Source organism: Thunnus maccoyii, chromosome 9, assembly GCF_910596095.1.
Source record: "Thunnus maccoyii chromosome 9, fThuMac1.1, whole genome shotgun sequence".
Classification (NCBI taxonomy): Eukaryota; Metazoa; Chordata; class Actinopteri; order Scombriformes; family Scombridae; genus Thunnus; species Thunnus maccoyii.
This window is the reverse complement of record NC_056541.1, coordinates 9053999-9081803: the sequence shown is the minus strand read 5'-3', so window position 1 is coordinate 9081803 and position 27805 is coordinate 9053999. Positions and strand designations below refer to the sequence as shown.

General features: G+C 39.1%; 1 protein-coding gene across 2 annotated transcripts in view; it reads left to right on the top strand.

Moving 5' to 3' along the window:
• col27a1b (collagen, type XXVII, alpha 1b) overlaps positions 1-27805 on the top strand; it is a 70313-nt gene that overhangs the window by 23214 nt on the left and 19294 nt on the right. For both annotated transcript variants that reach the window (XM_042420681.1, XM_042420680.1), the window contains exons 7-32: positions 19-72; positions 6985-7029; positions 9416-9469; positions 10740-10784; positions 11695-11748; positions 13173-13217; positions 15237-15290; positions 16279-16323; positions 16810-16863; positions 17157-17201; positions 17413-17466; positions 17783-17836; positions 18953-19006; positions 19163-19216; positions 19305-19358; positions 19459-19503; positions 20583-20636; positions 20865-20909; positions 21092-21145; positions 21782-21835; positions 22069-22122; positions 22518-22571; positions 25556-25609; positions 26028-26072; positions 26954-26998; positions 27217-27270. In XM_042420681.1, the coding sequence (XP_042276615.1) occupies positions 19-72; positions 6985-7029; positions 9416-9469; positions 10740-10784; positions 11695-11748; positions 13173-13217; positions 15237-15290; positions 16279-16323; positions 16810-16863; positions 17157-17201; positions 17413-17466; positions 17783-17836; positions 18953-19006; positions 19163-19216; positions 19305-19358; positions 19459-19503; positions 20583-20636; positions 20865-20909; positions 21092-21145; positions 21782-21835; positions 22069-22122; positions 22518-22571; positions 25556-25609; positions 26028-26072; positions 26954-26998; positions 27217-27270 (1323 nt within the window). The remainder of the gene's footprint in view (positions 1-18; positions 73-6984; positions 7030-9415; positions 9470-10739; positions 10785-11694; positions 11749-13172; positions 13218-15236; positions 15291-16278; positions 16324-16809; positions 16864-17156; positions 17202-17412; positions 17467-17782; positions 17837-18952; positions 19007-19162; positions 19217-19304; positions 19359-19458; positions 19504-20582; positions 20637-20864; positions 20910-21091; positions 21146-21781; positions 21836-22068; positions 22123-22517; positions 22572-25555; positions 25610-26027; positions 26073-26953; positions 26999-27216; positions 27271-27805) is intronic.

Below are 27805 nucleotides of genomic sequence, written 5' to 3'. Positions count from 1 at the left end.
CTAATTTGTCATTTTTAGGGAGAGCCTGGTGTCATGGGCCCCCCTGGACTGCCTGGCCAAGATGGACGAAAGGTAGCCCATCAAATGATGGTCTCACAAATTCAAACCGTGTGTTTGTTTGTGTGTAAAACTATGAGGATGTAACTGATATCTGTCCCTTTACCTTCACAAAATGTTTTCAGTCCTAAATCTGACACAGAATGAATGAGTGACTGAATGAGTGGAGCTCTGTATAATGAGGTTCAGTAAATCAAACGTACACACTCAACCCTGGACCACTGAACTGCCTTTGAGAGAGGAGTCTGTGAGGTTGGAGTGGTTGGAAGTCCCAGCCAAACATGGATGTCTGAGCTCTTGTTTGGAAAGCAGCCTAACTCAATGCAGGCGTCAAGGAGCACACCTGTGTTCTGGCTCCCCTGTGTGTTGAAATACTTAAGGTTTGAATATCGGTGCTGTTACATCATCAGTATCATTGGCCTCTGAAATGATGATGGCAGTTAAATAAAGCTCAAGTTTACAGGGTGAAGCTCATATCTTGAATGCTTCCTCCAAATTAATGTCATGTCATTCACTCTCTGGAGAGCAGTTCCTCTCTAAAACTAGGACAAATTTTGAATGTGGATTAATTCTGTAATATGGTCCTGCATGGGATTATTCATCTGCATTATTTGACTGCTTTACATACCGCTGTGCATGTTATCCTGACAGAGAGTGATGTTTAGCAGTAGAGCGTTTTCTTTGTGGCCTTGTATATTTTAGCCTTGGCCTTTTTCCCAAAGCCTGTTATCCTGCTTGCAGTAATTACACATCTTAAGTGGGCCATATCCTGCTGGATTTCCTACTATGCATAGTGTGCAAATAACAGTACTAAATAACTGAATGATAGTGTTTTTGCATAATGTTTTTTTTAAAGAAGATATGTTTGCATTTGTTACTTTTTGCACATACATGTTTAAATCTGGTGACTGCAATACTTTTAATCAATATGCAGTACCAGTCAAAAGTTTCGACACACCTTCCCATTCATGAGAAAGTGTGTATAAACTTTTGACTGGTACTTTATTACTAATTTATTCATCTGTATAATTGAGTACCATAAAACATAGAACCTGGTACCATTAAAGGATAAGGCTGGTGATAGTGTGGAGTCAACAAATCTCATGCAGAGCCAAACCGACAATGAACTCATCACTTACAAGTATTGTGTGTCTATCAAAAGCCTGAAATATTGTCTTCCTCTGTGCTGTAAACCTCCGATGTTCAAAAACTATTAAAAACATGTAAGTGAACACCAGGTTACATGTTCCTTTGCCACAAAGAGTGTGATTGCTGTAGTTTGTTTAGAAATGGCTCCAAAGACTAATAACAAAGATCACATTTTCATTTTCTGGAGAGTAGTTCCTTGTAAAGAAGATATCACTGCGGGGTTGTGTATACAGAGGTTCGCTAGCTTGTTTAGCTTCATATCACAACCTCTTGACTTTGTAATTAAGTTTTTTGGGAAATTTACAATGTAATACAAAGTCAGAGGTTGTGATATGTAGCACACCAAGCTAGCGAAGCACTGTAATATGTGATTGACTCAAAACAAACTACTGTGCCCACGCTCGTGGTCATGAAGGAACTTGTCATTCAGTGTAATAGTGTGACTCAATGTGTTTTCAAAAGTTTTTGGACAACAATGGAGCTCTAGGAATAAACTGTATTTGGCTTTGGCTAAACAGGAAATACTTGTTAGCAGGATGAATTCATTTTTTGTTTTGGTCTTTTTTTGGGATTTGTTCATGAAAAATATAGGATATTTCCAGCCTTATCCGTCAGCTGTGGTTGGAAATACTCTACTCTAAAACATGGAATGTGGATTTTCTTTTCTAGTTGATTCAGAATAGCAATAAATTCTGCTCAGAACCGAACAAGTTGACTGGAAGAGATGTGTTTCACTTCATGTTTGTAGTTTCACCCTTAAAATCAATAGCATATGTTTAGTAGAATCATGCTGAATCAAGCAGACTTTATCAGTTGCAGATTCCAATAAACAAGAGGCTTCCATTAAGCCTTCCACATAAACTCTACCATCTTTGCTACAGTTAGAATAGTATGTCCGTTAACTCTTACCACTGGAGTGGGTGACAATGTGCAGTTAATTTGTTTGCCAAAATTTTCCCAGATTCAGCAAATTCACCAGATTCATCTTGATGCCAAGGGTGAAAAACTTTGGAAACAGCACTTAAACTGTTGTGGGACTCAACAATTCGCCACTGAAGGCCAAATGTGTGAAATTAACTTAGGGTTATGGTTTTTTCAAGCAGGGGGGCCCACACTACTTACTTAGTAGCAGGGAGTCTCTTAAGATTTAAATGAGGAATTGTATTAATATGGTGTTCAGATACATTTAAATTGAATCACATTTTACAGATTGTTTTCATTATGGATAAAATGAAAAGTAAAGAGCAGAAAGTTTGCAAAGAGGATCCCTGCTCAGTTACAGTACCTGACAGTCTGAGTGTTGTTTCAGCATCTGTTTAGAAAAACAAACTCATAAAAAAGCTGTGGAGGACTCGACAGTTTATCATAACACTACTCCTTTTGTGGTTTGCTGTGAGAATTATACTGTTGTGAAGATGGAAAGACACAAAAACTGTGCATCAGTACAGTAAAATGTCACAGCAAGGTCAGTATTTGCATGCTTGAAGAATGCTCATTAGAAAACCACTGTCACACACTGAGAAAACCTTTTGTAAGCAACTTTCTCTCTCTCACACACACACGCCTGTCCTCATTTAAGGCACAATTGTATGAGTGCAATAACTCCTTGGCGGGAGCTGCAACACTGTTATGCAATCGGACAGCGCTGACTGTGAAAAACCATCTGGTGCACTCAAGGTTCCTCCATTCAGTGTAGTAGTGGGGAGGACTCCAGCTCGAAAAAAGGAAGACCTCTTTCTTGCCTTGTGAGTCATGGAACGTGGAGTCATGGGAAAAAGCTGATATTCTTCCTACTGATTTATGGTAATTGTAGATCTTTGCTGGGCGTGGACCGGCATCCTGGCAGAGGTTAAGTGGTTGTAACAGATCCCCTTTTCTTGTTCTGAATGATCAGTTCAGGTGGGGCTCTGGACCCCTTGATCAAGTGTGTGTGATAGACACTCACGTCCCCACAAGTAACTGCTGACAGCCATACAAAGTATTAAAATGCAGTTTGTATCCAGCTAATAAAAGCAAGGCAATCAGCTTGGCTCAGCTGAAGGCCACCAAACACCTCATTGCATGCAGCTGTGCTGAACTCACTCAGACAATTTTTTTTTTTTTTTTTTTTTTTTTTATATCATATTCCGGCACAGGAAGCCAAAGCTCCTTACATGGCACTTTTTTATTCAAATTACACTGAAATTCCATCATCTGTCAGAGAAAAAGTTTGAGGTTCATTCTCTTGTCTGCTGTTGTCAAACCAGCCAGTAAAACTTAGACCTGCCGCAGCTTTATGGACACTTTTTGCTGAGTTTTGTGCTCACTCCCTGGCTGGCTGCCAGAGAAAGCCTTTCTCACTGTGGGAAATGTGTAAAGATGTAATGGGAAGGTTGCCTGGGAGTCAGTCAGCGGTCTGCACTGTAAAGTAAGAAGGGACTTGTGTATGTGTGTTTGAAACTGACACACTCTGGAGAGTATTACCAACTCTGGACCAGTGTGCTTTTTACTCAGCCAGCTCTGATCATGGCACACTGGAATAGCGCTCAACTTTTTATTAGCTGTGCAGCCCTCAAGATTTTTCCTTCCTGCTCCTCAGGGTTGTATAATATCATTCTCATACCTTTATTTGCTGAGTCTGATTTGTCCAAGAAAGAAGTGTGAGCCTTGCCAGGTGGGAATAAGTATTTGCATTATAATGAAAAAAATAGAAATCTATGGAAAGAACAACGTATTTTATGTCTGCCAAGTGAAGTCTGTTACTTATTCTGTAAGGAAGGGAGACACTGTTGCTGCTGCTGTTGGCTGCAGGGTTGATCTGGTGTCAGTTACACTAATTAAAACTGTTTGTTCTTCATAGAGAGGGGGAACTAATGGAGAACATGATCTTTTGCCATCTTTGTGTCACACAATATATTTACAGAACAGAAAAGCTGTCCAACTGCTACGAGTGCACACACACAGATACACATGCGCACACTGAAGCGACAGACCTCCACACTTTTACTGTACTCAGCTGTATTGGCCTTACTGGAGGACCCAGGCACATTCTTTTGTCCTTTTGTGGCTGCAGTGCTTTGGCTCCTACAGGAGACTCATCTATTCCCTAAAATCCTGTAAGATATTTCCAATTCGAAGCACATTGCTGCCCGTCTGCCGATAAATAGACAAATAATCAGGAGTTTGACAGAACCAGAATATGCCAGTCTGATAGAATTACTTTGGCCAATGGACCAGCATCTGGCTTCACTCTGTGTCCAAAAGCTGCAGGAGATTTGACAGAAAATTTGAATCTTAAAAAAAGTGTGTGTTTATTACTTTCTTTCTTCGTGAGGACTTTTTATTGGACTCAGGATCAAGCGCTGATCATTTGCAAAAGATCAAGTCATGAGTGTTTTTCATCTTGACTACATACAGTATTTCTGTGGACTAAGCTTCCTTCTGGTGGTTTAAGGATTGATCTCACATCGTGATGACATCACACACTTGAGTCACAGTTGATCAGGTTGTAGCTGTGGGACAGTTGTGATATATTTTCGTTTACATTAGCTGAACTGTTTCTGGCATGTTAATAAGGTACTTTTCTGAGTTCAGATGATACACTGGACCTATATTGGCCCCTTGAACGACGTCAGTCTGCCAGTGTGATTTTACTTAACAGTTCAAGCATGTCAGTTTCACTCTGCCTCAGCCTCTCAACCCGGTCTGACCCAGCGATAAGTCGATCAGTATCAACTTATATTGTGTGACCAAATGTTTTTCAAACACATTAAACTCCATTTTAAATTCTAATCAAGACTCCAAACTTTCCAAAGATACCAAACATGTCAGGCTCCATTACAGCAAAATATGTGCTAAATTATTCATGAGACCCGTCTACGATAGTGTATTCCCATTTAAAAAGCAAAGTGTCTTTGGTTTTAATATTTTATTCATAGTAAGCGTCATATGGCCTCAATGATATGTAGAAATCAGACTAAATATGTTATGTGATTTTATAAGAGTTTGGAAAGATTTTTTTTCCTAACTTCAAAGCTACGGTTAAGGGGAAAATGTTTTTAAGAGGTTAAAAAAGTGGTTTGACATTTTGGAAAATATACTTTTTCTTGCTAAGAGTTAGATGAGAAGATTGATGCCACTCTCGTCTGTATGCCAAATATGAAGCTACAGCCAGCAGCCAGTTAGCCTAGCTGTGCCTAAAGACTGGAAACAGGAAATAGATCAGCACATAACCTCCTGTAAAACCACAACTTGTTTTTTGTTACACTTTGGTTTCTATCTGGATTAAACAAAAGGAGAAATAACATGTTAATTGGTGAGACTTCGAGGTGCCTTGTTACTTTGGGACAAAGCCAGGCTAGTTGATTCCTCCTGTTTCCAGCCGTAATGCAAAGCTAAGCTAGCCGTCTCCTGGCAATAGCTTCATATTTAACAGACATGAGAGTGGTATCAATCTCCTCTAACTCTCGGCAAGAAAGAAGAAAAACAAATTTCGTAAAGCGTGAAACTCTTTATTTAAGGGAAATTGAAAGTGAAATCTGGTGCATATTTAATAGTTTTATTAAAATTCTCTAGAGTCACACTGCTTTCTAATTATGTTTCAGAGATGTTAGCATCCTGTAAATACAAAAAGGTTGTTCCTGGTTATAAAAATGGTAAAATCTTAATATACTATTTTTCAGCACAAAAGAGGCTAATCCAAAAGTATTGAATTTATTATTTCTTGATAAAAATCCCTTAAATGTAGTAATTTCCCCATTTCTCATCACTGTCACGGAGGTCTACATAACCTCAGTGAGGTAGCCTTTAAAGTCGTGCCCTGCTTTACGTCAGTATTACCCAATGTCTCACAGGACACTTGCAGAAGGAGATTTTAATGATGTAGGCTTACATACACTCTGGCTTGAGGCTTAAGAGTGCTTGGTATGAGTCTCTTGATGGTGACTTTTGTTTGTGTTTACCGATAATTTTTTTTTTTTTTTTACATCAGCCTCTAGCAGCCTGTGGTTTACTTGTTCTGCTGCCGACAGGCCAGCACAGCTGGTGGCTAATGACTTCACACTTGAGGAGACAGAGAGATGTCTTCATGTGACTCTATTTACACTAGGTCTTACTGTGGGCCTTGATTGCGAAAAGATGAATACATTTGTAACCAGCTGGCACGCTCATTACTACTAAGCGTGAAGGTGACCATTAATTACTCTTTTGGGTTTCACTTGTCACTGTCTAATTGGTTTATTGGTTTAATTAACACCATATTGTTTTGTCAGAGTGTCATTGTGGCAATGATTAGACAAACTCTGTGCTGCAACAGCAAATAAAAACTGCATTGTTCTAGTCTCGAAATCCTAAAGAAGTGTCTATCCAGGGTTAACCAGCCAGTAATGCTGCTAAGTGCTCTATTAGTTTCACAGCTATTAGACTGTCTTTGCTGTGGACCCTTTGAAACAAAACCTTCCAGGTCTTTGTTAAACTGTTTTATTGAACTCTTTATAAGGAAACAAAGTGAGGTCCTCTCTAAGGCAACTGGAAAATCCTTGAACATAATTTTAGCCCCTGTGGTGTTGACTGAGATGCTCTTGAACACAAGGTGATAAACTCTCTAACAACAGAAATTTGATTAAATGTGACCGCTGACTTTAAAATTTTCCACCAAAGACCTACATTATCTTTCTCTGAAGCGCATCATTAACGTCCTACTTCCCTGTGGCTTTGTGATCAGAATGTTAATAGGAGTATTTTCACTTAGGTTTATTGTGGTTTATGCAAAATTCTAACTCATTGTTTGTCTATCAACAGGGACAAAAAGGTCATCCTGGTCCCTCTGGTCTTCCAGGTGAACCTGTGAGTACTTTATATCTCTTGTATTTTCTCTCATGGCTAACATGCAGTTTGTAGAATTTCTCTCTTGATATCCCTGACCAGTTGCTATGAAACTCAGTAAACAACACATGAGAAATTGCAGTGTCTGCAATGTGGCGCCCCCCCTTAGGTCAGTCAGAATGATTGTGAACGTGCTGGAATGCAATTCTAGCAAATTCTGCTCTTTTGAAAATGAAGTAAACTCTAAGGTGAGATGCATCATTTCTCCATGCCTTAAAATTTGATCAACAGTGTCTTGAGGTATGATTGTAGGAGACAGAAAAACAATCATGAGGTTTCCAACGAAGATTTTCTGAACAGAAGGAGTGGCATCTGTAAACAACTAAAATGTGACTTTTCCGACACAGTCCCTCCTCTGTCTCTTTGAAGTGTTGTCATGCTGACTAAATACACCGCTGGCTGCACTTGTGTGTTAGCTGTATGTCAACGTATGTTTACTTATCGAATAAAAGAGCCAAGACTCTGCAGAGACAGTTCCCACAAGACCTCAGCATGTCTTTCCATTTATAGTTACAAAACAGGAGAAAGGGAGGGAATGGTAGAGAGAAAATATTAACACAGAGCATCGGGACGTTAAAAAAGAAGGGTGGGGATGGTGCAGGGGGATTACAGTCAAAAGGAGAAGAGACATAAGACATTAGTTGTTCAGGAATCTTGGCGGGAAAACAGAGGGAGAGATTTTTGGCAGACATACAAGTGGGCTAAATAGTTTGGACACCCTAGGTCATTCCTCCTCTGCTCCCTCCTTCCTGAGTCCAAATCCTGTGCACTATCTCTGGGAAGAATGTGCTGTGTCACAATGACGGAAAAAAAAAAACTTTTCCTGTCTCCTCCAGCTCTCTCTAGAGACGATGCAGTCTTTTCTGTAGAAAAATGACTCAGATAGCGTATTGTTTAACATCCAGATCTGTGAACACACAGTTATGATTGTCTCATACATGTTGAGGCCTGTTAATTTTGTTAGTGCAGTTGCTTTGGTTGTTTTCTAATCTAGTGAAGATAACTGGTGACACCTTGTGCCGGAAAGACATTGCTACGTGGTTAGTGAAGACACTCCTGATTCACCATTGACTATTTGGAGGTCTTGTACATTACTTAAAGGTACCCTGAGGAGTTTTCTTGTAAACGAACATTATGTTTATATTCAGCTATGTCCTTAAGACCTACAGAAATTTCCTTCCTCTTAAAACCTTTCTAAAACCAAATTTGAATTATCCTGAAACCTTCAGTTTTTACATCCATGTTTACGCTGACTGGCAGTCTTCTTCTTCCTCGCCTTTTGCTGGTGTATGCTACGTTTGTGGATGTGTACTGTCACCAACTGTTGATCGGTAGAACAGCATGGCTTTCACACATGACACATCAGCATTATCGCCCTCTGCAGTAAGCAGGAATTAAAACAACACACCCACGTGCCTGTGTTCATATATGTGCGTCCCTTGTGCCAGTACACCTGAAATTACAAACAAAATGTGCACCAATTTGTACCTAAGAATTCTCTAGTTGTCCACAGGGTACCTTTTAAGAGTTTTAATTTTTGTGTGAAATAATTAAATGTGCTTGGTTAGCAGGTGCTTAATAAACTGGATAATGTGTGTTGATTTGCCAGGGACTTGCATTATCCTCTTTTGGCTTATTTAGCAATAATAACCTGCCTTGTCTACAATATCCATGTTGCAATAATATCTACTGCCTCTATTACTACTACAACTAACAGAGCTGCTACTATAACTACTGTTTTTCTTTGCCCATTTACAGTAACTCTCAGATTGTGTTTAATAATACATTTATATGTTGCTCTCTCATAACACATTAATTATCTGGTTTTCCCAGGAAACTGAGGGCACAGAAACATAACCATCACCAGTGTGTAATAAATTTGGTCAGCTTTCAGTTCACTGTACAAACAGCCTGTAATTTCTTGCATGCCTTCATTCATTCATCCTGTTTTACTTTTCCCATACATGCAGAATTAAGCATTTCTCTTGGAGGGATACATTTGGTTTGGTGGCAATGTCTGCAGTGGTGCGTCTTTACTCAGTGATTTTAATAAACAAATGGTCTTTTATTAGAAAGCCTAGAGATTTCAATTCTTCTATCGGACCAAATAACTGTTGTTTATTATTTTATAAATGTTGTGCTTGCTTTCAATTTTTGTTAGTCTTTCCTATTATTGCAATCAGCGTGGCTCCAACAGAAACCATATGTGCACAAAAGAACCGATTTCCTAAAGAATATTGCTTCCTTCCGTCCCTCCATCCTTCAGTGCTTTCTTCCTTCCTTTTCCCTCTTTTTAGTGTCTCGCCCTCCTCTAGTGCTGATTTCTGTCCTGCCTTTCTCTCCACAGGGTGAACGGGGAGATGATGGAAGCCCTGGGGCCAAAGGCTATCCTGGCAGGCAGGTGCAGTAAATCTAGTGTTGCGGTGCTGGTTGTGCAGGGCCACACACACGCACATACACACACACATACAGTACACATGCCGCATAGAAACACAGATATACGCACACAAAGATAAAACAGTAGAATATAATCTATATGGTGCATTCATCTTTTTGAAAATATTGGGGTTATTGTAACATTTTTAATAAATCAAATTTCAACTGGTAATTTTTGCTCACTGTCAGAATGATGAATAATATGTGAATCATGGGGGAAACACAGAATCCTTGTATGTTTTCTGTGGCGAGAAAATAATCAAATTTAAAGATATTGGATGCTGGTAACAACTCTCAGCCATTGACAGCATCAGCCTGAAAAAATATAAATTTGTAAATCCAAATAAAAAGTCAAATGGAAAAGAAAAAAAGGCCTCAGAAAATAGCGACAAACAGCTCTAAGCTGTAGTTGAGAAGCACCTGTGGTGGAATTTCAGCGACGGATGCCTCCGGTCTAGCGAGGAAATAAAATGTCAAAAGGTTTCCTTAGTAATCACTACCCTGAAGAAAGAAAAGGTAATAAAAGTGTGACTAATGCCACAGCTCTCAGGGTACAAATAAGCTTCCTCTGCCTCTCCAAACTGTGAGCGCCATTCCTCGCCCCACTTCTAGGAATGGTGTTTAACTTAAGAAGTCAAAGCTGGGGAGCATTAGGGTTCCTCTGCATTTAAAATCTGTTTCCTCTTAGCTTTAAGCAAATTTAAACTCCAAAAACAGCTGGACAACTGCTCACTCACTTGCGCTCCCTGAATGTTTATGATAACTTGGAGTTCAGGCACGGGTCTCAGTGTTTGCCTCCATGCTTTAGCACACTTACTATGTCAGAACTGTGATCCCTATAGACACTTAGTGGTGTGTGATGGATTAGGTTTTAGCACCCCCTACCAACTGCAGGCTGTGAATCACTCGGGCTGTAAGTTCAAGTCAAGACACTGCATTTTGCTGTGGGGAGTTCTCCTGAGCTGAGAGTTGATCTTTATGGTTGCAGGGGGATATTTTCTGCACTGATGGATTTGCTGGCAGTGTCTCTGTGAAATTAATGTGTATTCTTCTGAAGTATTAACACTGAAAATGTCAAGCCAAAAGGCCAATTTTACAAAGATAAAAAAAACCCAGATAAATTTGTGATCAATCAATGATTTTTTTGTTATTTGTCCAATTAAGTACTTTAATAGCAACATAAATAAAATTCTACTGCTGTTTGTAACCACGGGAATATTGTTTTGTTATCTTAGGGTTTACCTGGGCCTGTAGGGAAAATGGGACCAAAAGGAATCAGGGTGAGTAGATGCTGGAAAAAGTACAGCTTTGGCATGCATTTGAACTCTGGTAATAAAAAGGTGCTTGAAATGTAAATACTGTATGTCTCACCCTGTTTCAATCAACCTCCAAAGGACTTTCTCTGTTTACTTGTATTTCATGTTCTTGTCATGCAGCTTCCAATGAAGGGCTCAGGGGAGAGATGCATGTTTCTTTTCCGTACAGCAAAATTGTTGAACTTTCGCTTTTGTAAATGAACTGTGAAATGTATGCTAAATGAATTACTTTACCAATGTGGGAACATAAAAAGGCCAATGTCATAAACGCCACTCATCCGCTGTTGTTAACTCCATAATGATAATGACTGACGGTTTTGCTAGTATATTTAAAGTACTGTAACTCTAGTCTTCCTTAAATCTTTCCTGTGCATACTTTTCTTGTTAATGTTAGCCAAATATCATAAAAATATATTTCTCCGTGCCAAGCGCAACAGTAATGCACTCTTGACTGTAACTTCTAATGTCATTGTAATGTCTGTTTCTGCACTTTTTGCCTGTTTTTTCTGTCCTTTCACAGAGCAGGTGTGGAAGAGAGCTCTTCAGAGATCCCTGACGTGAGGGTATGTGCCCTTGGACTACATCGTGGAAGCCAGCACCATGCAGTCCATGGGCATATACACTTGCCTCAAGGCTTGGCTCTTCAAGACAAGTCCACCCTAGCAAAAATCATATGGCACTTTGACAGATCAAAGAATCACAGCTGAAGTCTTTGTACAGATTTTTAGATGTGTTAGAGTTGTTGGCATCTAACTGTTCATCATTATGTCCATCATTCATTCCTGCTCAGTCTCACTGTACCCCCTTGTCCACCTTCCTCTCTCATTCCATCTTTCTTTTCCTTATCTCTTCCATCTTTTATTAATTTCTTTAGGGTCACATTGGCATCCCTGGGCTTTTTGGCTTTCCTGGTCCTGATGGCGAGAGAGTGAGTATCAGTGGCTGTGACAGTAGATGCCCATTGGGTTGCATTATATGACTGTCCATGAACCAAAATGATGAAACAGAAATAAATTTGATTCATGAAATACTGCAAGCACACTTCATCAAAACACTCTTTATAGGCCCCAAGTAGCACAAAGTCCCTCACACTATATTGGATCAAGCCTGAGGGCAAAGCCAACTCACACTTCCAGTACTCTGTCTTGGATATGGCTAAAATGTAAGAAGTGGACTTAAATTGGCTTTAACCCAGCCAGGACTCAAGTTCTCATGAACCTTTGGGGCAGTGGAGTAGAATAATGATGCCAAATCTCATAGGAATTTCATTCCCAGTATTCTGACATCTGCGTGCCGTTTTTTTTAGTCACACTAGCAATGTGGCTCAATGCAACTGTGGGTCCATCAGTACTTTCATTGGTTCTTTGATTGGTCTGTCGTTCAACTGTTTTAACACTTTGAGTAAAATATCTCAAGAACAATTGGATGGATTGGCAGGAAATTTGGTAGAAATATTCATGGTCTTGAGATGATGAATGCCAAGGACTTTGGTGATACCCTGACATTTTTAGTGCCACCAACAGGTCAACATATCAGTTCATGACTGGATACTCCTAAAACTAATGACTGAGTCCTGTCAGCTGCAGCTGCGATTTGAGATTAATGTTGACGTAGCATGCTAACAAGTTAACATGCTAAAGGTAAATATTCAATGTTATCATGTTAACATGTACTGTTAACACGCTACGGTGAGCAAGTTGTAATGATATAAAATTCACACCAGAGTACAACTGAGTCCAACAAAATACAGTTTAATCTGATTAAAAATTAGCCAGGTGTAACACTGTAGAGCTGAGTCATAGTCACTGTACAGATTATGAAGCTTTTTGATTTAGGTAACAACACAACCTTTTCTCTGGTGCCACCCCCAAGCCAATCTTTACATTTTTGCTACATCATTCCTCACGTTCTCCCCATGGAGCAACTAAAATCTTAAGCCATACTAACAGCTCCATGGGGAGACCATGGAGCTGTTAGTATGGCTTAAGATTTTAGTCATTTTGTGTAATATGAATGTCTTGTCCCAGAAGAGGAAATTATTACTGCGGATAGGCAGAGTAAAAATGTAAGAGCACAATAAACAGTAAGTTTAGAAGACAATAGAAGGAGAACTTTTTATTCAAATGTAATTAATAACTCCACGGGTAATAAGTATGTTGATTTCATATGGAATAAATGGAAATTCAACACCTACTTTTCAAATTACAAACAATGTAATAATAAAGTTTATTTACATATCAAAATCAATCATTACAAAGTAACTTAGAGAGAGGATGGTCCTGATTCTAAGTGATTTGTCTCTTACAAATCCATTTTTCTCTCTCTCTCACTATTTTCTCTTGTCTGTTTCAGGGAATTCCTGGCGTTCATGGGAAGAAGGGCAAGATGGGTAGGCCGGTAAAGTTTTCTCTCAACATACTTCTCAGACAACATTTTCAGTGCAGCCTCATGAAAGTGTGGTTGCTTTGTCTTGGTCTATGAGGTCTTACTGTAGTGCAGAGCTACTTTAAACTGTATTAAATGACCATTACTCACACAAAGACTCTTGTTCAGTCTGAAACCCCTCCTGGCCTTAGTCATAAATCTCTGAATAAAGTCGTGGTAACTTTCATACTGGCACTGTTATGCTATTGATTATTGTAGGGATTGCAGTAAGGGGAGAGATATGCACAATAAATTGTGTAAAAAATGTTTTAGAAACACAAGTTCATGTGTCAGTAGATTACAGTCAAACTCTCAGTCAGTTATCTTTTTAATATCAGAAATTATTGCCCTCATAATAAAGTAAGTGAGTTAAAATAAGATTTATGGATGCCCCCATAAATCTTGTGTGATTGATTTTCTCTGGCCAAATTTGATTAAGAATCATTATATGTCATACACTGTGCTTGTTACTGTCCTTGTTTTGCATTAGGCTGATATGATAATGTAATGTGTCAGTTGCGGGTTTGGCTCTCTGGAGTCCCTGCCCGCAGACCAGAGAAGTCTATAGTCATTGGCGCCTGGAAGTCAATTTCCCATCCTTGCAGGCTTACATGGAAAATACTGATACTGCATAACCACTTGTGTAAATCTGGTATTTTCCCAGGCTCAGTCTGGTTGTACATGGTTTTTTTTAAAGATTATTATGCTGTAACGGTCATTGACATAGATAAAAGTCCAGAAGTATGTTCAGAGTAGCCAAGGCATGAGCAAGCCATTTCTCTTTTTCTGTGGTGAAAAGTGAGGTCAGTCACTTTGCGTAAGAAGTTTTTTTTTTTTTTTTTTTTTCCTGTCCTGAGTCAGCAGTTTAACAAAGTCTGGAAATAAAGAGTTAGCATGTGTGATCCAACCGAGATACATGTGATTCACGTGTCTTGAAGCCTAAAACAACTTGAACTGCAATTTCAGAGACTTTTTTTTTTGTTTTTACAGCTCCCCTCCTCCTGTGTTAACCTTACGTATGGAAAGCAGGAAATTGGCCTTTTATATATTTTATCTAGTCAGTGTTATAGTTTGCACATAGCTGGCAGAACCTCCTAGGATGGATCACATAATGAAAAAGGTCTTGCCAACCTCGCTGAAAGTTGTTGTCAATACGAGAACAAAGACTTGAGGTTGCATGTGTTTCTGATCAAACCAACTCAGTTATTGACAATTTTGGAAAGAAGCACATTTTTCCACATTTCCTGCGGGCTTCATGTTGCACCAATTACTGCTTATTACTTTATCCACATTTGCCTAATGTACTAAATCAGCATTTTGCCACACAAACAATCCTATCAAACCATCTCTTGAGGTCTTCATACTTTCATTTGATCTTTTTTCCTCTCTGTCTGCAGACAGAGGACGAGAGCCTTCTCTGCTATTCTGCCATTTATCATTTGTCTAACCATAGCGCTCGCCTTCTGTGGGCGAGTGCTGAGGCGTGATGTGCGGTTGGTTGCATGTTGACCTTGGCACATTGACAAGCACACGTTGAGCGTGTGGCCTCACGGCTGCATCACGCCTCTTGTTCTGCCTCTATAATGGAATTACGAGCACCAAGCAAAAAAAGGACGCAGTCAGCAGTTCCTGGGCCAAGCAGCTTTATTCAGCCATTTAGGCAAGTCCTGGGGGTTTGATTCGCAGGCTGCTGAGCGCTCCCTGCCAGCGTGTGCACACACAGACACTCGGTCGCTCGGAAACACTCAGCCGTGGAATTTCCTGCCGGTCTCCCAGGAATGAAGTGCTGGGAGCGCATTTGATGGGATTTGCTTGGCTTTACTCTGCAAACTTCTGTTTTGGGAAACACTGTTGATCCTCTGTGTATGGTGTGATAACTCCCCTTGCAAAGCATATGATATCTAAATTAATTAAAAACTAACAATGTGACCATGATAAAACCACTCAGTTCCCCTCTGGTTACATAACTACCCTGTTTGTTTGTGTGCTCAGGGGTTTCCTGGTGACTTTGGAGAGAGGGGACCTCCTGGCCCTGATGGGAACCCAGTAAGTGAAATGATATAGATTTGTGCACCCTTGATTCCCTTTAAGCACAGTGCAATTCATTCATGTTTGGCCCTAATGTCCACAACATTACACTTGACTGAGATTTATTCAGATTTCATTATAAAATGATCATAATACAACTACATTCCATTAGATACACTTTGAAGAGACATGGAAAAAAGTAGACACAGTAAAAACAAATGCTACTACTGTACATCACTTGACTTTCTTTAGTCTTGGTCCTGTCAGAGCAGTGCACTATTTCTCAAAAATGCAGAGTAATAGAGTTGGAGCTAACTTGCATATTGTTTTACAGCTAGAGTGTTTTATTCCTACACAAGACTGACGGTGAGGCAAATCCGTGTAGTCATTCACTAACTCCTCTCTCACCCATCATAATCCATACTGATATGAGGGCAGCATCAGCAGTTTCACTTGCCTCTCTCTTTTCTTTAAGTTTGACCCCCTCCGCTCGTGATTGACAGGGTCACCGTTAGATTGAGATTGGCTGACCTCCGAGAGCCTCCTCCAGGCCTCATTTCCTCTCCCTCCAGAGGGAAGAGGGGGATGTTCCATTTGGCTGAATTCATCTCCTTTCATTCATAGAGAAATGGAGGAGGCGACAGGAAGGCCACACTGGGCTGTGTGTCATCCAACTCGCCATTGGATGCGTAGCTTGGAGAGGATGTAGGCATGGCGTGTGGCTGCGGGGTAGATAATTCAGACAACAAGCCTCTCTGTGTGCGGAGTGCCAAGTGCTTAGTCACTATGCTAAACTGAGTGGAGAAACACATTACTCAGGCTGTCAGTGGAGGAACAAAATGAACAAATAAACATAGTAAAATATGGAGACATACAGTGTGCTTACATGTGCAAACCTCTGTGACAGTCCTTCCCCCTACACCTTTATCTGATGGTTTTTTTTTTATAGAACTTTCTTACTGCACCATTTTTCCATTATCTTTCTTTCTTCCTCTCTTTATCTTAGGGTGAACTGGGAGCTCCTGGTCCATGTGGAGTCCCTGGTCTTGTTGTGAGTGCTGCTATTTTACAACTTTTTTATAGATATTTATATATCCTCTACAGGGTATCGAAATCTCAGTACTTCTTTGGTACTAAGGGAAATGTTTCCATAGCACTGAGTATCAAAAATTGTCAAGTATCAAAAGCTGGCATTGAATGTCTTGTCATTTGTGATCTTTTTTTTTTTACTTATTCTTTGATCAGATAGTTCCTGATTTTAATTAAAACATAAATCAGTTTGAGAGTATTTTATTTAGGCAAAGTTCTTGTGTAGGAGCATTTAACATTCAAGAAATCTGTCTTTTGAAATTTTGTACAGAAGCTCAGCACTGGTATTGAATATTTTCCCCCCGGCCTGTGTTATGGGTAATAGTTGTTAGTGAGAACATAACAGGAAACATGGTAACAACAAACTGAAATTTGTATATTATTTAGGGTTTTATCTGCCCTTCCAGTTTATTTAGTTTATGTTTTGTTTGTGTGTTGTTGGTGACAGGGAGACATGGGCCCTGTTGGCATTATGGGTTTTCCAGGACCGCCGGGACTCAAGGTAAACAATGTGGACATGTTGTAAATGTCTCTGGTTTCCATATTGGTGTGACATGAAAAGAGCGCATTTAGGCTAATTAGTTGTTATTCTTAATCTGAATGTATTTAAGTACCAGTTGAATGAGTTGCTCATAGACACTTTGATCAGACTTTTTGCTTGTTTTGGGATCAAATGTGACTGCGTGAACCTTGTGACACTTCCACTCCATGGCCACGTGTTCTTCAATGTAAACCCTAGTTTACAGGAAAAAACTAGGGCTAATTATGTTGGTGTTTTTCCTTTTTGCTCTCAAGGGAGTACCAGGAAACCCAGGTGAACCAGGACTGAAAGGTGATAAGGTGATCTGCATATGTATTTCTCAGACTAATAATCCCCTAAACACAAGAATGCTAGAGATGACCATATCACAGAAATGTGTCTCTGACTCTGATGAAAGCTAACAGATTACACAGAGACAAAAGCCCTAATGCATGACCAACACTCCTGTGGTGAATGTTGATTGATAATTTTTGCTGATTATTTGTGTCATTTTTCTTTGTGTTTTCACAGGGGGACATGGGTTTACCAGGAGAGCCGGGGGAGTGTGGTTTCCAAGGGGACAAGGTATGTTTATGTTTGTATGTGCACAGGTGGTACAGCTGGTAGTCTATTAATCATAGGATTGGTTGTTCAATCACCAATTTCTCATATCTGCATGTCAAAGTGTTCTTGAGCATGACACTGATCTCTAGATGGGTAAATGAGAGATATTGTAAAGTACTTTGCTCTCCTTTCAGGTTAAAATGCTGTAAAAGCACAGTCCATTTACAATATTTTTTAAACTCAGTGTTTCTGTATGTGATCAGTGTGCCAATGTATGTGATGAGTATTATTATTTTACACATGACCTGTATACACTGAGGTTGTTTTTATTTCACAGGGTATCCGTGGCTCACCTGGGTTACCAGGTCCTCGTGGAAAACCTGGACCACAGGTGAGTCCCGTAGTCTGGTATTTTCCATCACATATTTGGGCACCAGTACCAGAAGTCGAAAAACTATATCCAACGTTGGCGACAGCTGTTGGGTTTCTGGCATGCAAATCAAATTCAAGCACATTGATACAACAGAGTTGAAACTTGATAAGATTGACTATGTTTGAACAGTGTATCGCTGTACTTCACAATATCATTTTGTATAGATATTATATTTCTTTCTCTCAGTCTGATTTTTCTTTTAATGTTTAATTACTTTGGTTACTTGTATGTGTTCATGTATGTGAAGCACTATACTGAGGGTAATGTTGTGGGGGCAATTTCAACTTTTGAGAGAATTTTGGACTAAAAGCATAATGATGTACTCAAAGGGTACGGTAAGTCTTAGGATGCATTCAAGAAGAGAAAGAAACAAACAAATGAAAAATGCTGGTGCCACTGAAGAAAAAAGGATGAAAATCTTCAGATGCATAGAAAAGCCACTCTCAGTTCTAGGAGTCTTTTGGTTTTATTTGGTCTAAGAAATATATGCTAATGAACCCCTCAAAGAGCAGTGCACAGGCAAATTCCCAGTGCAATTACAGCCACAGCTTTAAGACTAATCCACCAAAGTTGGCACTCGTGTTCTTAAGTGTCTTTAATATTTTGAGGACTCTCTGATCTGCTTTGAGATTTCAGCATGGAAAACCCACTCTCGTGCTTGCTTGACCTGCTATATAATGTCTGCATCTTGTGGTAGTAATAACAGCCATTCTGATGGTCAAACTCTTTCCTTAATCTGTGGTTAAAACACCACCCTACAGGGTCCTTCCTGGTGCTGTAAACAGCTTAAAAAATAAAATAACAAGACAGCAAATGCATGACCTTGAATGTATATAGACGATGTATTTTTATCTGATGCTATTGAGTCCTGGCAGGGTTAAAGCCAATTGAAGGCATATTTCCTGTGATTTTGCAGGGTTAGATTAAATAATTATGGTGCTGTACCGCATGATGTTCTCTGCACAGACCATTTAGTGAATCAAGGAAACGGTATTTTCAGTTTGAGTAAAGATATGCTGAGTTTACTGGTCAACTGTATGTCATTTAAGTGCCTTTTTTTTTAAACACTTTTAGGGTAAACCTGGTGAAAAGGGCCCTGATGGTATACCTGGCCCTCCTGGCCCAGAGGTAGGACCTATTATGTTTACTAAGTACTGAACAGAACAACATAAATGCATTAGATTTACTGTATGTAATGCTATAATTTCTTTTAATAGGTAAATGCAATTGTAGAATAGTGCAGAAAGTATTTACTGTGTGGTGATGAAGCTTTCGTTTTCATAGGGCTTTCCAGGTGACATTGGCCCACCAGGTCAAAATGGCCCAGAGGGACCTAAGGTTAGTAGAGTGACATTAACTCTTTGAATATGAATCATCAATGAGTAGAAATGAAGTGAAAACTAATTTTCAGTATTGCTATTCATAGGGGAAGCAAGGGACAAGAGGCTTACCTGGTCCACGAGGAACACCTGGACTTCAGGTGGGGTTGACTTTGGTATATTGGCAGATTTTGAAAATGAGAAACAGATAATAGATGTTTTTTTTCTTCCCCTGACCTTTTGCAACAATTTTCTTGTCAGGGTGATGAGGGACCAGTTGGGCCAGCTGGACCGGCTGGACTCGAGGTGAGTGCTGATTGGATGAGGCCAGTTAGAAAACACAATAACAGTTATCTTGTGGGATGTACTGATTACGCCACTCTCCTGTACATAACTACACACAAGAGCACCATGTGTCTCTACCTATATTTAGCTTTGCCTAAATTTGCTATTTATGGTCTGTTATAGACAATACATTCTTTGGATAACACATCTCTCTATTGTTCCAAAGCTGTTTTGAGAGACTTCCTGTTGGACATTGTGTACACATATTGCCAGATTGGTCAGCAAATTGCTATGCTCTTTTCTATCATTAAAAAAACAAACAAACACACAAAAACAACTATTTTTCAATTTCAGACCCGTATAGTGTTTGTCAAATATAATTTTATCTGATAATTGATTCATTTTAAGACGGAAGAACAGGAAGGGACATTTTGTCCTAATACCAACAATAGTGTATTGTATTAGTATCTATTATGGAAGTCAAATGTGCAATAGAAGTTGTTGAGTCAAGGAAACAACTCAGAGTCCCCTTTGTTTTTCAAATATCTCCACCATACACAGATTTGGACTCAGTTATCAACATCTGAAGATAGAACATAGTGAATAGAGAGGCAGTGCAAGGCAAAGTGCTGATTTTATGAGACAAATAGGATGCCTTTGAACTGCTCTGCAGTATAAATAAAATCCACAGCCACCATCAAGATCCAAAAAAAATTGTGTTTTGGAGTTATCCCAGGCTAAACAATAGAGAAGACATGCCCAATGAAACTCTCTGTTTTTGCAATGGTTCACTCCAGTCTGCCTTCTCTCAAAAGTGTAACCCACAAGTGATTCGTGAAAACAAATACAAATGACCCAATGACTTTTGTGAGTAATCAGAGACCTTTAACGCTGCAAACGGCTCTTTGTTTTACGGATCATTAAATTTCTTAGAGGGATGTTTGTGTTTTGGCATCAATTGCTGCTTTGTTTTGTTCCTTGACCTCTCCAGGGACAGCAGACTCACATGCTGCGCCTTTTTACAGGAGATACATGGAGTTTATTGTCTGTTCAGTGGAGCTGCAGTACACTTCTCTGTGTCATTTTTGCTTTCTGTTCAGGGCAGGCCTGGGAGGCAGGGATTCCCTGGACTGACAGGCCCAGATGGACTCAAGGTCAGACCTAATAGGCACACATCCACCGCCGAACTACTGTCATCCTTAACTGAACATTGTCTCCCTGGCTCTCTTTTATGATAATGTATCATCTGAATAAGTGTAAATTAGATGTTAATTCTCCGTTACCACAGGGGAACGGGCCTCCAAGCACATTTCCACTGATTAGAACTAAAAATGAAAGGCATGAATAAGTTTGTGATATGCTAATTGGCTGCTTTGCTGTAGGGCGAGACCGGGATAACTGGAGAGGTCGGAAAGCTTGGCGAGAGGGTAAAGGCTTTTCTCCATCTATCTGCTGATCATTGTTTGATGCTCACAGTGTGTCTGTGTGTGTTTCTGTTTTGTTGGTGCATCAAAGCTGTGTGGCCTATTTATGAGAAATAATACTTCAATGCAACTATGAGAAATAAGACGCAGTAAAGACAGCATGTTTCCTCGACTTGTTCCTTCAGGGGCTGCCTGGTTTTATCGGGCCTGTTGGAGAAATGGGGATCGCTGGAGAAAAGGTTAGTGTTTTCTGTTAATATGGCTTGTGATTAGTGCTGAAAAGAAAAGTTGATTAATTGGTAGGTCAATGGACAAAAAACTAATCAAACAATTTTGATAAACTATAAATTGTTTATGCCATTTATCAAGCAAAAATGCCAAACATTTGCTGTCCAAGCTGCAAAAATGGGGCTAAATAGCTGCTTTTCTGTTTAATTTTATTATGAATTGAATATTTTGGTTTTGGACAATTTATTGGACAAAACAAGCAATCTGAAAAACATCTCATCACCACTAGTAGCGCTATGAATCAATGTTTTACAGGTCCTTGATTTGTTTTTTATATCATGCATGCACACAAGGACGCATATGCATGCATGCATGCAATACACTTTCCTGCTGCAAGTTTCACAGTATTCCACTGATCTAAAGTGGGTGACATTAAGGCATTGAGTACCGTAGTAATGTGCCAACGAAAGACAGGGAAGAACATGCAGGTTTCAAAATACTTAACAAATCGGAATGTTTGTTAGGCCAGAAGGAAACACGAAGCATTTTGTTGAGAAAAAAGTGATCAACAGTTTATTCAATAATGCAAATAATGAGTCAGAGCCCTACTTGTGATGTTATTGTGATCCTGATGTGTGCTTCCACAGGGGGATCGAGGAAAAACAGGCGATCCCGGGCCGCCAGGGGAACCGGGGCCGATGGTAAGGAGTAAGTCTGGACCCTGTCTCTCGTACCAGGGGGGCATTCAATTCTACATACGTAAGGGATGGGGGGTGTGATGTGTTTGGAGAGACTGATCTGAGTAATCAACAATAATCAAACCAATATGCAGAGTGAAAATATCCATCTAATTTTGTCAGAAATCTGAAAGTTGATTTTATGGTTTCTTTGCTAAATCATATAGATATAATTTGAGTAATGTTGTATCCTTCAGGGTCACACTGGAATACCTGGAGAGAGGGGGTCACCTGGGCTGCAAGGGATCCCAGTAAGTTTGTATCCTCATCACTTTATGTGCACCCAAACTCCTGGGCCCTCTTTTATAAGCTTGAAGTATGAGGAGAAACGTAAACCAGAGATGATCAGCATGAAGACCTTACTGTCCATCCCAATCACACATATTTGTGAAACAGGTTTCTCCTTTATGTCAGCCAAAAAAGAGATTTTGGAATAGAGTGGATGCTGGTAAAGCTCTCCCATAGCGGTTTCTTCCACGCAATGACAAATCAGTTATGTAGAAACAAGCCCAAAGCCCTTTCTTTGTACAGTACCTGCATTTGACTTGCCACAGTTAATAAAGAATATGATAGAGGAATAAAACTGTCCCTGTTACTTCCCTTAGTTTGTTATGTCAAACTATGTCAATATTTCTCACACATTTAGGGGCCTCCTGGTTGCCGCGGATCCATCGGCATTAGAGGACCCAAAGGCAGGAGGGTAAGTAAATTAAATCTGTCTTATATAATTATTTATAGCCATTAGATGACACTCTATTACTATCTGTCACCGATGGATATGGTACAATCCACCGTAATTCAACTGATACCTAATTAATGGAGCTTTTTATATTGCTGGCAGGTCCTCCTAAAGAAAAAATATTTTTTTTCTGCATAAAGCACTTAACATGAACAGTGGCAGAAAAACCATGGAGAAAAAAAAAAGAGTATAGAAAATCAAACTTAATCGACAGAAAATCCAACCATCCACAGTTAATTAAATCTCTTGGAAGTACAGTGCAAAAACAGTAGACCAAAGATTGCTTAGCAACCTACTGAAAAAATACTTAAGGAAACATAAAGTACTGGATATTTCTACACAGACGCAACAAGTTGAATCTGAACATGTGTTGGTACAAAACATAAATTCCAGCATACTAAGCAGCTTGTTCCAACATCTTGCGCCATAAAACACTGAAGTTTCATAAGAACATGTGTGCATTACTGTGTCTTCCATGAGCAGAGGATAATTCCAGTGTTCGCTGGCTTTTCCATAATTGAGTTTTCTACTTTGGGAAAATAGCCCTTGGTTACACAGCAGGATCATTTGACTGAATGAATAATTGATCCAACATGAATAAGTGGTACTGTATAATTAAGGCATTTCATTTTGTAGATTGGTTTTACACGACTCCCATGATATCACAAGCAGTCACAAATGTAATATTTAATAACTATAATAGCTGAAAATTACGTCAAGGTTTCAGAAAATAGAATTGAGAGCAGGACGATTAAATACCTGTCTAATCAACAAGAATAGGAAAACCCAGTAAACACTATTTTTTGTGTAAGTTTTTATTTAAAATTTTCATATTAGTTCCAAAAAATGAAAATTTATCTTTACTCTTGAGGACACTCATCTTAAAAATATTGTCAATGTTTATTGCTAAAAGGAGGAGCAGCAATATATAACAAAGCCAATAAACTTATGATAGCATTTCAAGGAAAACGGTGACAGCTATTTGTACGCATATATCCAATCTTATTTATTTTGTGTTTTTTTTGTCTTATGTCATAGGCCCTCTTAAGCGCATGTCATTCAATTTTGTTTAAAGATCACTCTTCTAACCGTCATCCAAACTGACTTTCTGAATTCAAGCTTACTTCTTAACTGCAAGTAATGCTTTTCTCAAACATATGAGCAAATCATTACCATCATTTTATCTGTGTTTCCATCTTAATCTTCAATAAAAATCCCTCAAATTGATGCATTTTCAAAAGAAATGTGTGAGTGTCCACCAGAGTCCAGAGTAAAAGGGTGAGCGTCAAGCTAATGTGCCTGTTCAAGCTGAATGGATCTGAGTAACTGATAACGGAGGGAGGAATGGATGGTAAATGCCTGCACTATAAAACATGTTGATCATAATAACTAATTTAGTCAATCAATCCCTCTAAAATGAAAAAGCAAATGGGTTTAGAAACTTTCAGGGTTTCCCATGAATTTTTATCTGTTTTCAAGAATTTTGAGAAATATTATCAGCATCATGGGTCTAAGGATGGAAATGTGGGTCTGTTGTTTGGTCCACAACTTTAGTCCTAACTGATACAGTACTCTCTACAACTATCGGATGGATTGCCATGAAATTTTGTACAGCCATCCTACTGTAGCTTCCCAGAGGATGAAACCAGTTGACTTTGGTAATCCCCTGACTTTTCATAGCGAGATCTGTGGTTTTGAGTGAAATGTGTTAACAACCATTGATTGGATTACCATAACCTTTGGTACAGACATTCATGTTCCCCTCTGGATAATTTTAAATGACTTTGGCTATCTCTAATTTTTCATCTGGTGACATAATCAGATCAAAATTTTAATCTGTCCAATACTTTGGTTTATGACCAAATACCTGTAAAATTAATAACATTTCTATCAGCCTTAACTGTGCTTTGTATTTAGTACTAATTAGCAAATGTTGCATGCAACACTAAAAAAAGATCAGTATGTTAGCATTATCATTGTGAGCATGTTAGCATGTGGATGTTAGCATTTAGCTCAAAGCACTGCTGTGTCTGTACAGGCTCACAAACCTGCTAGCATGGCTGTAGAAACTTTTAGTCTTGTTGAAATGACAGAGATCATCTCCTCAATGCCTTGCAGGTGGGACTAGGAAGAAAAAAGTAATTTAGACTGGAAAAAAGTAAAATTATATCACCTCATGTCACTTAATATCAGAAGAATCAGTCTCAGTTTATTTTTGGTGTGTCCACATAACAACACAAACAACTGAAAAGCAGATGAAAAGGTTTGTAATATCTGTGTAATTATTCCAAATGCTTTTTTGGAATCATCATGAAATCTAGATACAATAAAATAAACAATACATATCACTTTTTCTTTCCCAGTCTTTCACAGATTTGTCCGTTAATACCAAGGTGCAGCAGAAACTCCAAGGCCTCTTATGAGGTGGAGCTGTATTCTGCACTGGCTTTATTTAGATCAACTTTATATAGGATGCCTACATGAACAAACCAACAAAGTCACACGTACTTCTTTCCGTTTCCTGAGTGAACAATTTGGCATGATTTTAAAGGCGAGAATGAATCAGCTACAGGATTTGTGTCCTTTCCCAAGGCTTCTTTACAATAAACTCTGTGTGCATGAGTCAAATATCACAGTCCCACTGTGTGTGATCGTGGAAAGATGGGGACAAAAGTCTACAGTGTGGATTGGGCATGCTGCAGAGCTACTTAGCAAATGCCAAGTATTTGCAAAATAGACACAATCTTTGATCGTGCCTCTCTAGTGTGGGCTAAACCATAGTACACAATAAAACCAAGAAACTACCTCCCAGGCTTAAATAAATGGAGATGACTAAAGTGAAGATTAAGTGCCTTAATTCACCGACTTAACATGTGTCTGGGGTTTGTGAAAGACCAAGTTTTCCAAAGCTATTCATTAACTACAAGTTTATTTTTTTTCTGTAGGGTCCGAGGGGTCCTGACGGCCCACTGGGGGAGAAAGGGTCTACTGGAGTAACGGTGAGCACAAGGTCAAAAAGTCAAAGTTACCAGCGGTTAATAAAACATCTTCAGACCCTCATGTTGACTTTGAGTGTGTGTCTCTTTGTTGATTACTTTACTTCACAAGCCAAACTGCATTTTGAGCTTGTCTGGCCTTTAGCTTCCTAATTGCACACATCAAATCTGTCCCATGGAAAGCAAGGATAAACAAAATGTTGGTAGGGGGTAAAAAAAAATCATGAGAACTTTTACAAGCAGCTTTGTTCTTCTGTCTGTTATTATTAACTTTTTTAACATCCAAAGAATATTTAGTTAAATGAAAATCCAACAACAGAACCTTAAATCAAAGAGTTGGGAGTGCTTGGCAGTAGGGAGCATTTTAACTCTGGGGGATTTTAGAAAGCTTGGTTAACTGAGTTGAATGTTTTCTTTGCAGGGCCCTGATGGTCCACCAGGAAAATTGGGCCTCCCTGGGGATATGGTATGAAAAATTAGGCTTCTTTACTTTCCCTTCATAACAGTAATGACATTAGTGGTATTAGTAATGATCCTGGTTTGGTCATGTGGCCTTTCAAACCCTCAAAATATCTAGAATACATGGTGTTGATTCTTTTTGTCTCAGTGAAAACTGATTTCCTGTGTTGCCTTAGAAAAGCATGCACAGATAAGCATTTTCACAGTTTGATTTAAGCTGTGTTTGATGTTACATATTATCTTTTTTTGTCAGTTATCTTTTTTTTATAATTGATTAATAATGTAAGTGATTGAACAAGCATAAATGCCAAAGATTCTCTGGTTCCAGCTTCTCAAATGTGATAATTTACTGTTTTTCTTTGTTTTATCATATTAAACTGAACATGGAGTTTTGGAGTGTTAATTGGACAAAACAAGCATTTTTCACTTTTTTTGTAATTCTAAGACTAATCTTTGTGTTCTTTCCCTTTAGAATCATAGCATGGTTGTCATTAGAGCTGAAACAATTAAGTGATCAATAAATTAGGCAATCAACTATTTTCATAATGAATCTATACAATTAATATCATTGCAAACAGACTATCTTTGGGTTGTGGGCTGTTGTTAGGACAAAACAAGACATTTCAATATGTCAACTTCAATCTTGGACATTGTTATAGATATTCCGTCATTTTATGAAACAATGGATCAAGAAATAAATTGTCAGATTAATAAATAATGAAAATCATTAGTTGCAGCCCCAGCGGAGTGAACTGAGTCTTAGTCCTGTATTGGATATGCCCGTTTAGCCCTATTTTTCATGGTGTAATAACAAACAACACCAGTAAAAATTAACTCGTTCATCTGTTAGAGTAGAGCTTATGTTTCTGTTTTGTCATTTTGCTGCAGGGGAAGCTTGGCGAGCCAGGTGAAGCTGGGCCTAAGGGATTTCCAGTAAGTGATTGGGGCTAACAGAGGTCTCATTTAGGTCAGTCTTGATTTTTGGGGTGGACACATTTTGGGGAACAGTAGTGGATAAGAGAGGCTTGTGTGGCACACTGTTACTCTAATGGGTGTTTTAGCAGTTCAGCATCGGTATGAATACCAGTAGTGTGTGTGTGTGTGTGCGCGCACGTGTGTGTTTGTGTTATAAACGCTTGTGTTATTTTCAGGGTGTTCAAGGACCCTCAGGACCTCCAGGAGCTAAAGGAATTGCAGGAGAGCCAGTGAGTTATGTTATTTGTTTAAGTGGGTATCACTTTGGGTGGTATTTTTATACCAAAGAATTACTGTATAGTAATGTTTTCATGTATTTATATTTTTTTCTATGCCATGTTTCTGCTATATTTTTGCTCTCTAGTCTTGCTGCTACAGTTTCAATTACCTAAGATGTAGGAGCTTGTATCTCATTACCTACTCTTAAATGACCTGTGGCTCTCTAGCACATACTGTACATCCTTTTTCTTCCCCTTACATATAAACTCTGGATTTCCACGTTGACACCTTTTTATTCAGTGCTTCCTAGAAACCCATTTCCTGGCTGAAAAGCCCTGAACAACCTAATCCTCTTTCTCTCATTCTGCCCAAGTTTCACAGACACAAGCAGAAAAGTAGTGAGTCAGAGACAATTTGATTTACACCATCCCCTTTCTGGAGAGGCAGCTTTATTGTAGCCGGAATGTGTCTCAATAACAACAGGCCCACTTCCATCACATACAGAAGCTCCGGCTCAGTGTTTTGAAGGCTCTTAGCCCTGCAGAT